General features: G+C 48.6%; 1 protein-coding gene across 1 annotated transcript; it reads left to right on the top strand.

The window, feature by feature from the left end:
* The first annotated feature begins 1,463 nt into the window (after positions 1 to 1,463).
* On the top strand, positions 1,464 to 6,286 carry Klk4 (kallikrein related peptidase 4). Its single transcript, XM_047527224.1, has 5 exons — positions 1,464 to 1,512; positions 4,384 to 4,546; positions 4,885 to 5,135; positions 5,215 to 5,351; positions 5,886 to 6,286. Exons 1-5 carry the CDS (start codon positions 1,464 to 1,466, stop codon positions 6,036 to 6,038), a joined length of 753 nt encoding a protein of 250 aa, XP_047383180.1. The 3' UTR covers positions 6,039 to 6,286.
* Positions 6,287 to 18,121: the final 11,835 nt, after the last annotated feature.

Genomic DNA, 18,121 nt, shown 5'->3' with positions numbered 1-18,121 from the left:
TTTCCTATGTGAAATTATTTACAATAATTGTGTAAGGTTACATGTATAACGTGCATATGAAACAAATGAATTTCATGTTGAGGACCCCATCCCCAACACATCTCATCCTGTATGTGCAAATATTCCAAAATAAAAAATGAGAGAGAGATAAAACTTCTTGTCCCAAGCCTTTGGGATGGAGAACATTCCACCTGTATCACAAAGCACTTAAAATGGAGCCTGACACAGCAAGCTCTCGGTTTGACTATAATTAATTCATCATATTTTAAAAGTTAATTAGATGGTGATGAGCTATCATTATTGTTTGTTATCAGGGTTCTCTCTCCATCTGTGCGCCTCTCAGAGGACTCCTGCAGCTCCCTTTAGCCATCGGTTCAACACCTCCGCAGTGAATGGTTTTGAGAGGGAGGGCCTCTGTCCCTGCAAGGCCTCCCAGCTGAGAGAGGGGTGCAGATCTCAGAAGAACAAACACACCAGCAACAAGAATGCACCCACCTGCCAAGGGTCTGAGGGGTGTGGAGGATGTCATGAGAAGGAAAATTAGAGGAGGAGAAGAAGGGGGGAGGGAGGGAGGAAGGAAGGAAGGAAAAATAGAGAAGGAGAAGAAAAGGGGGAGGGAGGGTAGGAAGGGAAGGGAAGGAAGGAAGGAAGGAATGAAGGAAGGAAGGAGAACCTGAATTAGGTCGGGGAGGGACCAGGAAAAGCCTCTCTGAAGAGGTGACATTGGGCACAACTTGGAGACTGGGAGGTCCTCCAGGGAGAGTGAGGACAGGAGTGTAGGAGACCATGGAACAGACCACAGGGTGGCCCAGAGTAGCCGGGAGGCAGGACCAGGACAGGGGCCCTGGAGTGTCCTCAGAAGTCACATCCAACCCAGAAACAGACTTGTTGGGGACAAGAACAGAATGAGGAGCCCAGTGAAGGTGCTGGTCAGGGCTGGGCGAGACCTGGCTGGTTGGGGTTGTTTGGGGTGAACCCTCAAAGGGCTTGCTGATAGACTGAAGCCACTGAGAGAAAAATTCAGGAGACCAAGGGGTTTGAGCTCCTAAGGGAATGGGGTACCACCTGTTCAGAGAGGGGAGCTGGGAGTGGGGTTGGATCAAGTTGGAGGAGAATTAAAACTCTATCTTTCCTCTCTCTTTTTAAAAGGACTTCGGAGATGCTTCTCCACTTCTGTCATTTCTTCCTTGTCCCTGGGCCTTTCTTTCTGTACTTCTCTATTTCTGTGTCTCTATCTCCCTATCAAAGAAAGAAAGATGGGCAGGACCAGAGAAGGACAGAGACATTGGTTAGAGAGAGACAGGGCCAGAGAGATGGCGACAAGGAAGAGAGAGACAAGAGGGGCAGCCCGGGAGACAGACGCTTGGACACTCATACCTGTGGGCACGCCCGCCGCCTCTGAGGTCTCCCCACTCCTGGGTGAGCTCATGCCACCCCACCGCTGTAAACACCACTCTCCCGGGATGACTCCCGCGGCCCTCGTCGCCCTGACCTCCGCCTGCCCGCGCGCTGGTGAGAGCAGCTCCGCCGAGGGGCGCCCGGCCCGGCCGCGCCCCGGGCCTCTGTGCCTGAGTCCCCAAGCACCGCGGCCCGGCAGCGCAGCGCCCGGCCCAGCCTCGAAGTCCCTGCGCTCCTTCCCCGATCCCGCTTTCCCTCCTCCGTCAACACGCGGGCCCTTCTGCAAAACGAAGCCCGCGCCCGGGACCGCAGTATCTCCGCCTGGCTGCTGCCTCCTCCCGCCCCCACGCGCCCTGTACTCAGTCTCCACGCAGGGTGTGTGTTTAAAGTAAATAAAGGCATGTCGTTTCCTCTATCCTCGGGCTTAAAATCCATTGCACTTTAAATGAAACCCGTAGTTCGTAACCCTAGCATTTAAAGCTCGCATGATCTGCGGGCTCGTTTGTCGCCCTCCTCCCCGCCACGCCCGGCCTCTCCCTCGGGAACCTCTTCTCTGCTCCATCGTGCCAAGCTCTTTATTGCAGTGACACCTGCCTGCACCGGCTTCTCATTATCATCTAGTCCTCAGTTTAAAGGTTCCTTCCTGAGTGAAGCCCCGACCCCCACTTTATGTGCTGGTCCCTGTAGATTTTCTTCATTGTCTGTGTCCCCCTGCTAGGACAGGAGTCCGGGTGAATGAGGGACTCGGCTTATTCCGTCCTTACCGCAAGCCTGACAGCTTGGAGCAAAACAGGTGCGATTGTTCTTTTCTGATGGGAGGCTTCATGCTGCTGGGCTCACTAGGAGCCTGTCCCCCCTGTCTGTGGAATCGGGTCTGGGAGGGGGTGGAACGGTTACCACCTGTGAGATAGGAAGACTGAGGCTTACAAAGGTGGGGTCACCTGGGTGAGGTTCCAAAGGGAGTATTCATGTCTGCTGGCTTTGGGGTGGGGGTGGGGAGAGGAAGAGAGAGAGAGAGAGAGAAAAGAGGGGATAAGAGACTGGGCAGGATCTGGGTCCCTGCTCCCAGCCCTCTCTGCCCCCCACCGATTGCCTTCAGGGTCCGAGGCTGCCAGAGAGATTTGAGCAGGAAACACGCAGCACCTGACCCTTGGAATGTGTCCCCTGGAGGGGGGGGAGGTCAGCCTGGCTGAGGATGCTTATAAGCCCCACGGACCCGCTGTGGGAGGAACAGGCAGGAGGCAGCCCAGCAGCAGAATCCAGGAACCCACAGGTGACCAGGTAAGCAGCCCCTGGTCCCCACCTACAATCCTGGTGGTCTTCATTTGCTGTGTTCTCAGCCTCAGGACTACATCTCCTGTTCAAAGGGGTCACTCGCTCTCTTTCTAATTAGAAGGGCTTCTAGATTCTTTCTGAGTCTCCATCTCTGAGTCGCTGACTCTCAGCCTGTCTTTGATCAAATCTCTTAAATTCCCTGTTTCTGTAGCTCTGACTCTCTCTGCATCTTGCTTCTGTCCCTGAGGGTCTACGCCCCCCTCCTCCTCTCCCTGTTCATAAATGGTAGGTGCTTTCTCTCTACCTTTCTCTCCACCTTCTCTCTTACCACCTCTGTCTCCCTCTCCGTCTGTTTCTGTATCGCTCTCTGCACTCCTGGTCCCCAACAGGTCACAGGGACTATAGATGGTAAAGTTCCTGATGGTCCAGTCACATTCCAGGGACCCAGAAGGGAAGAGAGAGAGAGAGAGAGAGAGAGAGAGAGAGAGAGAGAGAGAGGGGAAGCTCTGTTCTGAAGGTCCCCAGATTCCCCATCTTCATTCCCAGGTGCTGAAATGATGGTCACAGCAGGAAGCCCTTGGGGCTGGTTCCTGGGGTACCTCACCCTTGGAGTCACAGGTATCTGAGTGCATGTGACCGCCTAAGGGCAGAGCGTGGGGTACTGTGTGGGTGTGACTCCGTGTTCCTCTGCTGTGTGAAAGCACCGTGTGTGTGTTCATGCCCAGTGGCCAGACACACGTAATTCCTCACATCAGGGTGATTGGGCGTGAGACAGTGTGACCGGGTGTGTGGAGTGTTATCAGGTGAATGGCTTTGGCGGCTCGCACTCTGAATAACCTGCAGAGTTGTGAAGATGCGGACAGGGGAGGCGGAGGGTGCCACTACATGGAAGAGTGCACTTCCTTCCAAGGAGTCACCCATTACTGAGGATCTGGGCCTGCTTCCTGGGTCTCCGAGCCTCAGATCCACAGGAACCCATGGCAGGGACTATGCCGGTGTTTCTGTGTGAAGCAGCTGTGGCTGGGTGTGACCATGGCGAGGCTGGGGGGTAGGCATGGGAGTGTATTACAGAGGGGGACCAGCTCCCTGAGCGGCTGGCTGTGTCCAGCCGGGGTGAGGAGTCCCCTGCGCTGGGACACTGCTGTTATGGGGCTTGGTTTGCAGGAGAGGAATGTTATGTGGGTTCTGGAGATGGGTCAGCCACTCAAAACTGGAACCCTTCTAAAAAATGAGTTGTCCTTATGAGTAGTTCTAAGCTCCCAGACCTAAGTGCGCCCCCTAAGTCTTGATTCATCCCAAGGAACTTGACCCCACCCTGTGAGTCCTGACTCCACCCCTGAAGTTTGCCCATGGCCCTTTGCCCCACCTGCGACTGCAAGGGTCCAGTCTTGAGAGCCTGCCCTTCAGCCTAGGCTCCGCAGTGACCACAGTCCTGAGCAGTGATCCCGCCTTCTACCACTGACTCCTCCCCCAAAGCCCCTGACTCTGGCCCTCAAATTCGGACCATGCCCCTGAACTCAGATCCTACCCCAAGGAGCCCTGCTCCTGCCTTCTAAGCCCGCCCCACAGCCACGGCCGCGCCCCCGAAGCTCTGGCCCCACCCCGAGGCCCTGACCACGCCCCTCCACTGAGACACCCCCACCCCCACCCCACACCTGGAGCCTTGGGCCCGCCTCCTGGGCCGGCCCCCAGCCCTGACTCCGCCTCCAGGATCCCTCGCCTGGCGTGGCGGCTTCCACATCATAAACGGCGAGGACTGCATCCCTCACTCGCAACCTTGGCAGGCGGCACTGTTCAAGGGAGATGAATTTTTCTGCTCGGGCGTCCTCGTGCATCCCCAGTGGGTGCTGTCGGCCGCACACTGTTTACAGAGGTGAGTGCAGGGCTGGATGAGCGTGTCCCTAGCTGAGGGGAGGGGGCTCAGAGCAGGCTCAGCATCCGGGTACTCTGTGGCAACAGCGATGCTCGCTGGGCCGGGAGGACCTGAGCCTGGACCAGGGGAGGCCAGGGGGAGGGCAAGGCCGGCGCGCACAATGTTGCTTTGGGAAGACTCAGAGAGCTCTGGGTTGAAACCCCAGCTCAGCGACTGGGTCACCTGAGAATTGGGGCAGGTTCTGGTCCCGGGTTTTTGCGGATGAGGATTTGAGGCGGGGAGGATGGGGTGGGTGGAGGGAAGTCGTCACAGAACTCACCTGCTCCCGTGGTCCGCAGCTCCTACACGGTGGGGCTGGGCCTGCACAGTCTTGAGGACAACCAAGAACCAGGCAGCCGAATGATGGAGGTCCTCCTCTCCATCCAGCACCCCCAGTACAACAATCCCTTCTTCGCCAATGACCTCATGCTCATAAAGTTGAACGAATCCGTGTCTGAGTCTGACACCATCCGGAAGATCAGCATCGCCTCCCAGTGCCCAACACCTGGAGATTCCTGCCTTGTCTCTGGCTGGGGTCTGCTGAAGAATGGTGAGCTTGTGTCACCTCTGCCCTCTTGGAGGGGTCCCCCACCCAACCAGAGGGGCTGACCCAGAGCTCTGCCTCCCAGGCAGGCTGCCCAAGCTGCTTCAGTGCACGAACATCTCGGTGGTGTCTGAGAAGGTCTGCAGCGAGCTCTACGCCCCGCTGTTCCACTACAGCATGTTCTGCGCAGGCGGAGGACAGGACCAGAGGGACTCCTGCAACGTGAGAGATGGGAGGCAGCAGGCACAGGGGAAGATAGGGCGGTGGTGACAGGGACAGACAGGGAGGAACAGAGATAGACCAGGGAGATGAGAACAAGGGCAAGAGACTGGAAGAAACAGAGAAAGAACAGGAACATGGATACCGAGGCAGAGGAACAGAGGAAGAAATGGAGACAGGGAGGCAGAGACACACCCAGAAACAGACGTCTGAGAACCAGGCAGAGTCCAGGAGAAGCGGCACCGTGAGAAATAGCGAACAGTCAGAGATACAGAGATGCAGAGGCGCAGAGGCAGGAGTGAGCCGTAGGGGAGACACAGGAGGGACAGAACAACAACAAACCAAGAGAAGTGGCAAGGCCCACTCTGGGCACCAGGAGAAGGGCTGGGCGGCTCAGGGACCTGACATGGAACTTCCAGGGGTGCGTCGCAGGCTTTTTTCTTTGTCTCTCAGTCTCACGTGGCTCCTCTCTGATCCCGCATCAAGCCCCACCTCTCAGTGTTTTAGATTCTGACTCTCTCCTTCTCTCTATGACAGGGTGACTCTGGGGGCCCCCTGGTCTGCAACAGGTCCCTGCAGGGCCTCGTGTCTTTGGGACAAGCCCAGTGTGGCCAGCCTGGCGTGCCGAGTGTCTACACCAACCTCTGCAAGTTCACTGACTGGATACAGAAAACCATCCAGGCTACTTAGCCTTGGGGACCAGAGCCATGAAACTGGCCTCCCTCACCCAGGAACCCAGTTACCTTCTCCCTCCAGCCCAGGGGTCCAGAACCCAGTCCTCCTCCCTCAGACCCAAGGGTCCAGAACCCAGTCCTCCTCCCTCAGACCCAGGGGTCCATCTGGAATCTTTTCCTGTCTACAGTGCCTCTAGTGGCACAGTGCACCCTAGACTCACTGGCGTTAGGCTGGTTTTCACCCTTTGGTCCCCTTCCCCTGGACCTTGGAGTAAAGTATGAGAGCAGCCCGGTTCTGTCTGAAGTGTCCTCCTTGCTTCTCTTCCCATCGAAGGATTCCAGCCAATAGCTCTTCCTCCATTGGTCTCCTTTCCCCATCTGACAAGCAGGAGCTTTGAACAGGAAGCCACAGGGTTCCAGGGGGAGCAGCCCGCACCTGAGAGCTTAAAAGAACCAGTCCTGTGAATGTGGTCCAGTTCCTGAAAAGCCAAGTCAGCAAATGGTGAATTTAAGTGCTATCTAGTTTCATTTAACTTTTTGGTTTTGATTACCTATTTTCACTTATATCTTCTTAGCTGCATGTTAAGAATGTATCATTTGCATCTACCTCAGGACCCTGCTGCTGTTGTTGCTGGAGGCTGGTGGGAAGAACTGTGGAAAGGGCTATTATGAGAGTGGAAGGATACCCAGGGACAGAGAGGGTGAGCCAGGAACAGAATGAGGACCCAAGCACAGAGACCTAGGGACACAGAGGGGGCCCCAGACACAAAGAGGGTGGAACCCAAGGACAGAGTGGGGGTGACATAGGAACAGAGAGAGGGGAAGACCCAGTTACAGAGAAGGTGAGCCCAGATTCCTAGAATATGAGGAATTGCTAGTGGAGTCTTCATTGGTAAATTACTCTAGGAAGAATATGCCCATAAAAATTTATTTTCAAGAATGTATTCATTAACTCACTGTGAATCTAGCTCCATAAGGAGATATCCAAATTCTTATGGATCTTTTAACAGACCCTCAAATACAGAAAGGAGTGAAATCACTAAAGTAAAATCACAAATTCCAACTCATCTAAGGGGATTTTAAAAGTGACCCAAAGAAATTGATAGGATGAACGAGATAAAAATGAATAAGGATAAAGATGATTTAAATGATACGACTAACACCCTTTACCCAGTAGCATGTGCAGAATGCTGCACCTAGGGTCTGGAGGATACAGACTCTTTTCAAAACACAACTCCAGGGATGGCTGACACTAGAAGGAATGACAGCAGCAAGTCTCAGTCGTGTGCAGAGCAGCTGGCACTCCCATGCTTTGCTGGGGTCCGTGTAAGTTGGTACAACCACTTCGGAAAATAGTTTGGCAGATTCTTAGAAAGATAAACATACATCTGTCCCGTAATCAGCAGTTTGATTCTTCATTTTTATGGAAGAGCTATGAAAAAAATACACTTGTCCAAAAATATTCAGAGGTTTGATTTATAATAGTCAAACTGGAAACAAAGCAAGTGTCCATCAAAGGGTGAAATGGTGAGCACAGAGCACAGGATGACATGTCTATACAATAGAATATCACCTGGCAATAAAAAGAAATGGACTGTTAATATATGCAACAATGCAGATGCATCCCAAAACCATCACCTTCAGACTCAAACGCATACACTACACAGTACAATGCCAATTGTATGAAATTCTCAAGCAAAATTAATCAGTGTTGCCTGGTTGCTGCGATGAGAGGGGTGGGGGAGTATGCCTAGAAACAGACCGGAGAGAACTTTCTGGGTTGACTGACATTTTCTATAATTTGACAGGAGTAAGGGTTACACGAGGGTGCACATTTGTCAAAACATATGGAATTGTATACTGGAAATATATACCCCCCCACACAAATTAAACCTCAGTTTTAAAAATACAGCATTTACCAAGTGAATAAGAATGGGAGGCCCCAGTGGTGCTTAGCGGTATGGAGAGTATCCTCATCGAGGAGTGTGACCATGGGGAAATGCTGACGTTAATTGTGAACAGAGTTGTGAAGTTAACTGTGAACGGAGACTTTGGATAGTTCAACAGAGGTGCAACAAAACACCCTAGGGCCACTCATGTGGTGGCGAGGCAGAGGGTGAGAGCGGTGGAGAAAGAAAGCGGGAGAGACCCAGAGAGCTCAACCAGCCCAGGACTCCGCACAGTTCAGAAGTGCAGTCTGAACAGTAGAACTGGAATCTACACCGCACACTGGCACTGGGGAAGTCCCACCCACTTCCCAGCATGCTCTGGTGGTGCCGCAATGGGGAGCCATCTTGAGAAGGTCTGTCTGAGCTTGCTGCGCTGAGAGTCAAAGGTCACAGCAGATTTTCTGGAAAGCCACTGCAAATATCAGTACACCAATCTGGTGAGTGTGTCTGCCTTGAACTCTAGTTTGGTTATAGGATAGAGCATGTAAACCAAAACCGTAGAAAACTCTGGTCTGTGACAAGTACAGGAACAAAGGCCATTTTCCATTTAGGACCAAATTGGGAAGGCAGGTGCCAGAGCTTAGGCACATGAGCACATGAGGGTGGATTAGTGTTTTGCAACCAAGGTGCACCCCGAGTCCAGTTGAGAGAAATTACATCTCAATTCAGTCACAACCTAGTCCCACTCAAACCTTAGCAGATCTTTCAAGTTAAAGAATAGGGGAGATAAAAGCCCCCACAGCTGATAACCCAGCCCCTCATAGGTACAGCTGGGGGGTGAGGGAGGTTGAACTCCCACACTTGGTCACTTACCCAATAGCGACAACAGAGAGAAATGACTGCTGTGGTGGACACCACACCTACAAGGAAGCCCAGCCCAGGCTGCTCCCATTCTCTTTCAGACTGCATATTGCTGACAAGTCTGAAAGAAAAATCACAGTGTGTACCTCATACACCTTGTCCACAACACACCTGCCAGAGCTGCCAGAGGGTCCCCATGCCTGCAAGACCTACAGAGAAAGTGGGTCACTCAGGTCAGGCACAGCACACAGTCTCAGCAACATATAGCAAGAAGCTCAGCTTCTTAGTGAGACCCGGTCTCAAAATTAAAAAATAAAAAAGGTCTGGGGATGTGGCTCAGTGGTAAAGTGCCCCAGGTTCAATCCCTGGTATCAAAAAAAAAAAAAAAACCTAAAATTCATATGGATGCGTAGAAGACCTAGAATAGTCAAAGCAGTCCTAGGCAAATACGGCAATGCTAGAGTCATCACTTAACCATATTTATCAGTCATAGTAACAGGTAAAGGCTCAGGTAAAGATTTCCTGAACAGGACTCTAATAGCTCAGGAAATAAAATGAAGTATTGATGAATGGGAGTACATCAAATTAAAAAGCTTCTAATACAACAAAAGAAACAAATCAACAGAGCAAAAGGAGAATCTACAGAATGGAGGAAATTATTTGCAAGCTGTACATCTGACAGAGGATTAGCATCCAGAATTCATAAAGAACTCAAAAATGTTAACAAAGAAAAAGTCATCTGATCATAAAAGGGCTAAAAATCTGAACAAGTACTTCTCAAAAGAAGTGCAAATGGCCAACAGATAAATGAAAAGCTGTTCAATATCTTCAGCCATCAGGGAAATGCAAATCGAAACTCACCCCAGTCAGAACGACTCTTATCAGAACAGCCGAACATGATGGATACGGTGAGAAATGGAGGAAAGGAACAAGGAACACTTAGACACTGTTGGCAGGAATGTAAATCAGTACAGCAACGATGGGGAAAGCGGAGTGGAGGCGCCTCAAAAATAAATAAATAAATAAACAGAAAGAAAAGAACAACTAGAACTCCTGCCTGAGCCAGCTCTGCCACTCCTGTGTACACACCCCCAGGAAGTGGAGCCAGCACACGTCCCGCGTTTATGGCAGCACTGTCCACAATTGCCAAGATTCGGAATCAGCCTAGGTGCCCAGCACAGATGGACGAGTGACGGAAGTGTTGTATATATACACAGCACAGCATTACTCAGCCGTAAAGGAGGATGAAACCATGTTGTCTGTAGGAAAGTGGATGGAACTGGAGATCATCGTGTTAAGTGACATAAGCCAGACACAGAAAGACAAGCAACACATTTCCTCTCACATGTGGGAAATAAAAAGAGAAGATGACCTGAAAGTAGAAGAAAAACTAATAGAGGAAGGGGAGCTGGTGGTGGGGAGAGAAGAGAGGGTCAGAGGGGCTTTAGGCAGGGTGGATTTGAAGCATGCTATGTGCATGTATGGAAAGAGCACAGAAAAAAACAGGAATCTGTCATTTGAATTCATAATTATAATTTAGAAAGAAGAAAAATGAGCCAGATACTGAGACTTGAAAAGAAGCAAGTCTCCCCAAAATCCAGAGTCATAGTATATTCAGTATGTTGTCTGACTACAAAATGATTAAGCTCAAATGACTGTTAACAGGTACAGAACTTCCTAGTGGAGTGATAAAAATGTTCTGAAATTAATAATGATGATGGTGGCATAATGTCATGAATATGCCAAACTTCATTAATGATAAATTTTATATTATGGACATTTTTACCACAGTAAGAAAGAGTGACCTGTAATCCCAGTGGCTCAGGAGGCTGAGGCAGGAGGATGGTGAGTTCAAGGCTAGCCTCAGCAATTTAGCAAGGCCCTAAGCAACTCAGCAAGACCCTGTCTCTAAATAAAATATAAAAAGGGACTGGGGTTGCAACTCAAGGTTGAGTGCCCTTGGGTTCAATCCCCTGTGCCAAAAAAAAGGAAGGAAGGAAGGAAGGAAGGGAGGGAGGGAGGGAAGGAAGGAGGGATGGATGGATGGAAGAGGGTATAGAATATTAGAGTAACATTGTTAACATAATCATACACCTTCTATATATAGAAACCTACGACCAACCAATACTCTTTATCATATGTAAGTTTCCTGGGGGTAGGTTTAGGAGACGCTAAAACGAAGGCCTGCCAATGGCTTTGAGGTGTGTCTGAGGGTATTCCAATGTGCACCGAGTTCAGCCTCTGGCTTACTGTTGGGGTTTACCATATGTCCACTGGGCCATAAAATCTTGGGTCCGGATTTTGGTTGGGGACTGGAGCCTAGAGCTGAGACTTGGGTATCGGGAACCTAGAACATAAAGTTCAGAATCAGGGCATCAAGCCTAAAGTCAGAGACCTGAGATCCTGAGCCTGGGGACCTAGAACCTGACCATGGGGTCTGGATCATGTAAACTGACGTCTGGGAAAGACTCATTCTGTGAGACACTGCTGGCAGGGTAAAAGACAGCGAAGGAACCCCAAGCTCAAACTCAGGCAGGGGACAGGGGACAGCCGGAGAAGGCAGCATACTGCAGGAGGTAGTATTACCATGGAAAACCGGATCCTGGGCTGACTTGAAGACAGCGGCAGCCTGAGTTTAGGCTGGGGTGCTTCCCGAACAAGAGCAACCCCAGTTCTGGAAGAAAGAGAAGCAAATCCCACTGGGTGAGAGCCTTTCCCATCCCAGCGATGGCTCCCAGCACTCCCACCAAGGCAGCCAGCAGACACAGAAGGAAGCCACCAGGCTTGACGGTGAGCAGAGTACTCCACAAATTCAGGGCCTCGGGGATGGCAGAGTGGAGCTGCTGTGTTAGAACAGAGGACACCTAGAGTGGGAGGTGTTCCAGAAAGAAAAGAGACTCAAAGGATTCGCTGGTCAAATGAGGGAAGCTGGTTTTGTGCACATGATGATTCACATGACCCGAGTCACAGAGAAATAGAGAAAGAGAGAGAGAATGAACCAGGGAAGCTTGAATAAATTTGACCTCTAATTAACAAGATGCTTTCAGGAATAAATAGCAGATCTTCAAAAAGAACAAATACAACTTATAGAAATTAAAAATATGCTTGTAGTGGGGTGTGGTGGCGCACACCTACAATCCCAGCAGCTCAGGAGGCTGAGGCAGGAGGATCGCAAGTTCAAAGCCAGCCTCAGCAATGGCAAGTCTCACAACTCAGTGAGACCCTGTCTCTAAATAAAATAGAAAATAGGGCTGGGGATGTGGCTCAGTGGTTGAGTGCCCCCAAGTTCAACCCCCTGTGTATGTATATATGCTTATAAAAATGTTCAAATCTATCAAAAGAACACATTTGACAAAGCTGAAGAGAATATTGAACAAATGCAAGATGTTAGAATAAATCTTCAGGGTGCAGAGAAAGGAAAGAAGAAGAATATAAGAGAGATGTGAACATATTTGGAAAGCAGAATGTGAGGGCGGAGTGACCACCCCCCAGACGGGAGAATAGAAAGAAGGGAGGAAAACAATTCTTAAAGTCACAATAAAACTCCTGGAACTTGTGAATCCAGGAAGCCTGGTGTATTGTGAGCAAGAAAAAAATAAAGATCCTTGTCTAGATACACAGTAAATCACAGAGGACTCAAACAAGAAGATGCCGAAGGAGAGAGAAAGGACCTGTCACTCAGAGAGAAGCCACAACTGGAAAGATGGCTGACTTAGCAGCAACCAGGGAAGCCAGAGAGAGGAGGCCATGGCACAGCCATGAGGATTTAATAAATGTCATCTGGATTTCTCTTCAATTCAAGCAAAAGAAAAAAGAAAAAAAGTGTGACGTTCACCGTAAAGTCAGTTGATTGCCCTGAGTGACACCCCATTCTGTCTTGAATGCTTTTCTAAGACAGACCTTGTGAGGCAGTAAAGGGTGAGGAAAGTTCAAAGCCACACGTGCGGCACACAGCCGACGCCCACCTCAGTTCTGCAAACAGAACCTTCCAAGGAAGCCAGGACCCCCGGAAGGGAAGTTAGACATTGATGGGAAACACGCTCCTACGTTGCGGTTGCGGCTCCTGCTCACGGGCACACAGGCTCTTGCTGGTCATAACAGAAGGATGAGGAGCCTAGTTGCTCTGGGTGAGGCTCACTCAGGGAAACCACGCATCCATGAGTTAGTTTTCCTTTATTTCATGGCGCCAGCAAAACTGGAAAACAGTGTCTTGCGAGTGTAGGAGGAGCCGATCAGAATTAATGTGGTCTAAGGTCCTTGGTTGTCTGGAAGTAGGTGGGCACTAAAAAAATTCATTTCTTTTAGACTAAGATGAATATCATGATAAGAAGAAGCAAGGGTAGGAGCTGGGGTTGTGGCTCAGTGGTAGAGCCCTTGCCTAGCATGTGCGAGGCACTGGGTTCAATTCTCAGCACCATATAAAAATAGATAAATAAAACAAAGGTATTGTGTCCATCTATAACTAAAAAAAAATTAGAAAAAAAAAAAGAGAGAAAAGGGAAAGCAAGGGTAACCACAAAAGAATGCATAGGGCTAGATTCCAAACAGACAAAGTGGGAAATGAAGTAAGAAAGCATGAGCGCACACACACACACACAATGAACCAAAGGATAAGAAGTATAGAAAATTCTGTAGTTTGCAACAACATCGATGGAACTGGAAATCATTATGTCAAGGGAGAAAGTCAGGTACAGAAAGACAAGTACCCCATGAGCTCACTCAGGTGGAGTCTAACAAATGGATCTCACGGAAGTTGGGAGAAGAATAGTGCCTCCCAGAGGCTGGGGAGGCTGGGGGAGGGAGGCTGTGGGGAGGTTGGTCAAGGCATAATAAGGTAGGTAGGCAGGAGTAAGGAGTTAGGGTGTGCTGTTGCACAGAAAGGTGGCTATAGATAATGATAATGTGCTGTAAATTTTTTGATCTGCTAGAAGAAAATACTTTGAATGTTTTCACCTTAAAGAAATGATAAATGTTTGAGAGGCTAGATGTGTCTTCCCTGGTTTGAACACTACATGTTGTGTTTGTTAGCACAAAAAGACCAGGCAGGACGCAGGCCTCAGGAATCATCTCGGCTGTTTATTCCGGAATGAAGTCTCGCACAGGAACAGGGGATGCAGGGATGAAATGGCGCTGGTGGACCCTCTTTCCTGGTGGAAAATGAGCCACTGAACAAAGAAAGGGACTGGGTTCATAGGTTATTTTGAGGGATAGGCTAGTGAGCAAATCAGCTTTCTGGGGCACTCAGGAATTTGGGGTCAGTGAATGTCAAGTTTTAATGGCTTAGGAATTTGACCCTCTGGGTCAAGGGTCTGCAGATTATCTTTGAAGGGGATAAGTGCCCTCTAAGGACTGTCACTTCAGGGGTGGTAAAACCCCTCCTCCCCGTCTGCAGTGCATCTGGACACCCTTGTCTGGGGAGATGGAGGCTGTCAGCGCAGGGCCCTCTTTTCACTCCCTTTCCCAGGCCACTTTATCTTGCAGATTTTTCATTTTCTGTATCTAATAGTGAAAGCACCCAGAAACCACTTCAGACACGAAAACTCACACAAGAGGTTTTATTAACCAAAACAGGCAGAGTGTCTCCCTGCAGGGAGAGAAAGAGAAAATAAGAGGAAAAGAGAGAGAGAGCGCACACACAAGAGATAGAGTGAAATCCAGGAGAGAGCATAAAAGCCAGGAGAGAGAGAGAAAATGGTGGGGGAGCTATTCTTAAGTAGTTCACAGGCTAATAACAGACCAGTGACTGATGAGAATGTTCACAGGCTGACAATCTAGACCAATGACTGATGAGAATGTTCACAGGCTGACAATCTGGACCAATGACTGCCGAGAATGTTCACAGGCTGACAATCTGGACCAATGACTGATGAGAATGTTCACAGGCTGACAGTCTGGACCAATGACTGCCGAGAATGTTCACAGGCTGACAGTCTGGACCAATGACTGCCGAGAATGTTCACAGGCTGACGAGCAGACCAATAGCTGGCTGGGATGTTCATAGACTGACAGTCTGGGTTGTAAAATGGTGTGGGGGAGGGAAAATAATAGCAGATATGATGCCAACAAATAGTGTTCATGTATCAAAATATCTCATGGCACCCCATCAATTATGCACACTTTTTATGTATCAGTTAAATTTAAAATATAAGTATTAAAAAGTTAGCATGTATCCAAACATAACAGTGATCACAATAAATGCAAGTGGTTGAATTCAATTTTTAAAGGCTGTTCATAGGAGACACACCAGAAGCACAAAGAAAAGTTGAAAGCAAAAGACAAAAAAGATTTACCAAGAAATAGTATCCATAAAAAGGTAATATACCTTTGTTAAGATTGATCAACTTGGGTATTAATACTAGAACCATTATTAGACACCAAGAGGGTATCTACAAAGTAATAAAATTTCTTTACTCTGAATTTTACGATTCTATACTAGAATATCCCCAATGAAATAACCTTATCAACATTAATATAGAAAACTGATAGAAATGCAGGAAGAAATGAACACATTAAAGCACAGACGTGCAAGATTTCAACAGCTGTGGATGACAAGAGTTTGTCACACACGAGCAATTTTCTCCAAGACCGTATCGCCTGATCATTAAAATTCAAAGAATAGTTTGGAACTGTCAGTGGAAGACTGTCGTGAAGAAGGAAAATCTGGAGGAAAAGAATATTTCAAAAAACTCGATAAGCACATGGACATAATACCCACACATGCAGAGATTTTAAAATAATTCATGATGAAAAGAGGAGACCTAAAAACACCGCAGACCTGAAGGATAAATGGAAAGATTGCGTAACCAAAATTTGTGAGATGCCCCAGATTCGTAGCACCAAATGATTATAATAGAAAGGAAGAACACGTGGATATTAATGAGCATTAGACAGACCACAGAATGACCCTGATGTAAATGGACACAGTGCAGAGAAGACCTTGGAGATGGGATGTGTGGGTGGGCGGCAGCTGTCAGGAGCAACTCTTCTCCCTGCCTGAGCTCAGGGTACCTGATCTGGGTCTGGGACCTGGGTAGGCCGAAGAGCCGGGGACCAAAAGTTTGCAGCACCTGCCCCCTGAGGAATGTGTCCACCAGCCCAAGGGGACAGGGAGGTGCTGATCAGCCCCAGCGAGATCAGGAAGTTGAGCTCAGGAAGCAGAGGGACCCCCATGCCACTCTGCTTTCCTGTCACCCTCAGGGTCTCTGGCTTCCTTAGTCTCTGCCTCATCTCTCTGGCTGAATAAGCTCTTTTCCCCTCTGTCCTTCTCTCTGTCTCCATCCTGAGTCTGGGGAGAGGGTCAGGGGAGCTGATTTATAGCAGTGCAGGTGACCAACCCAGGTGTGGTGGCAGTGCCACACTTGGGAGGCTGAGGCAGGAGGCCCGCTGGAAACTGGGAGCTTGAGGTCAGCCTGGGCCACACAGGGAGACCCTGACTCAAAGAAGAAAAAAATACAGGTGACCTGGAACTGTGATTGGCAGCTAGAGTCGGGCAGGTCTTAGGACTGAGCCTCCCACTGTGGGGTCTCCCCTGGCTCCCATAGTGTCCGAATTCTGAATTGAATTGAATTCCTGATGGACACTCAGCTGGTGTCAGAGATTTGGCTGATGTGAGGACCTGGCACATCTGGTCACAGAGGTGGTGAGTGTTGAGCATTTAAGTGCTCACCTGTCCGAGCCCAAGCAACGCACCATGAGATACGTGGAACAGCAATAAGTGAGGCTTTAATGACATCTTGCGAGACCAAGGGCCTGGTGGTAGGGGACACCAGATTTGGTACAACCAGCATTTAGTCCCAGAGAGCGCAAGACCCCTCCCTGTTTCCTCAGTGTGGAGTGCCATGGGGCGCACCATCTTCCTGCAAGGTCACCTAGGTTTTACAGCCTTAGGTGGAGTTATGTAAAGAAATGTGCCTTTAGTTGTCCCCACTTCCTTGGTTCTCCTGTGGCAGGAAATCCCCTTGGATTGAGTGCTCTTTGGGTCATACACAGCTTAGCTCTGTTGGTCCAAGTGGGGGCTTCCTTCTCTCCTGTCCAGGGGCTGAAACGTTGTACACTCCTGTGTTACCTGCTGTGACTCTTCACTCTGCTCTCCTGCCAGCTGCCTTTCTTACATCCCAAGTCACTTTACGTTTGTTGTTGTTGTTGTTTGCAGTGCTGGAGATTGAACCCAGGGCCTTGTGCTTGCAAGGCAAGCACTTTACCAACTGAGCTATATCCCCAGCCCCCAAGTCACTTTACTTTTAAAGCTAAATCCTGTATTCTGAAAATGGACCTTTGGACTTTCTATTTCTCACATGAAGAGAAGAAAAAAATTATTTTGCCAACATTACATAGTTTTCAGATTTTTGTTTGTTTGGTTTGGTTTGGTTTTTTGTGTTTTGATACTGGGGATTGAACCCAGGGACGCTTTACCACTGAGTCACATCCCCAGCCCTTTATTTTTTTATTTTGAGACAGGGTCTCACTAAGTTGCTGAGGCTGGCTTTGAACTTGTCATCCTTTTACCTCAGTCTCCCAAGCTCAGTTAACAGCTTTAATAAAAATATTTGTGATGATTTTCTTCACTAATTGAAGTCCAGTATGTAAAAGCCAAGCTTACAAATTTATAATAAATTTTAAAATTAAGATTTAAATTTATGATACAATTATAAAATTTAAAAATTATAATAGATTTATAATTTAAAATAAGTTTTAGACTTTAATAAATTTTATTTTGTTTAAATTTTAAAACTATTGTCATTTGTAAGTTATTTAAGTACATAATTCAAGCCAAATCTATAAAATTATGATAAATTCTATTTGGGGGTATAAATAAAATATTTAAAGAAAATAATATGATTTTTGAGAAGATCTACTCTTTTGGTTTTGAACTATTTAATGATCAGGAAGAGAAATTAACCACTCATATTTCCTAGACCCTCGGGATGAATGAACAGGCTATTTTGTTTGCATTGGTTTCACCAAATAGACATGGTCTTGGCCACTAACTTTGCCTCTAGTGGTTCTATATCCAGCCTGCTCTGCCTGGAAAGGGCACTTATGATCTCGAAGCGATGATTCTTGATTCCTGTGGTGCTTTTGCTCTGGAGGAAGGAGAGCTACTCATCCCCAAGGGGATGATAGGCTTGTCAGTTGGATGTGAACATGCCCAACCCCAGGCAGGGAGCAGTCAGGGAGCCCAGATGGTGGGAAGGAAGGGCCTTTCTCTTTCTTTGTCATTCTGTCATGGTATTTAAAAAAAAAAAAAAAAAAAAAGGTTTACTTAACTCACAGATTTGGAAGCAGAAAGTCCAAAGCCAGGCAGCCCCATGGGCTCCGCTGCTGTGAGAGCCGGTGGCGATGGCATGCT

This window comes from Sciurus carolinensis, chromosome 16, assembly GCF_902686445.1.
Source record: "Sciurus carolinensis chromosome 16, mSciCar1.2, whole genome shotgun sequence".
Lineage (NCBI taxonomy): Eukaryota > Metazoa > Chordata > Mammalia > Rodentia > Sciuridae > Sciurus > Sciurus carolinensis.
This window is presented reverse-complemented; position numbering and strand designations above follow the sequence as displayed.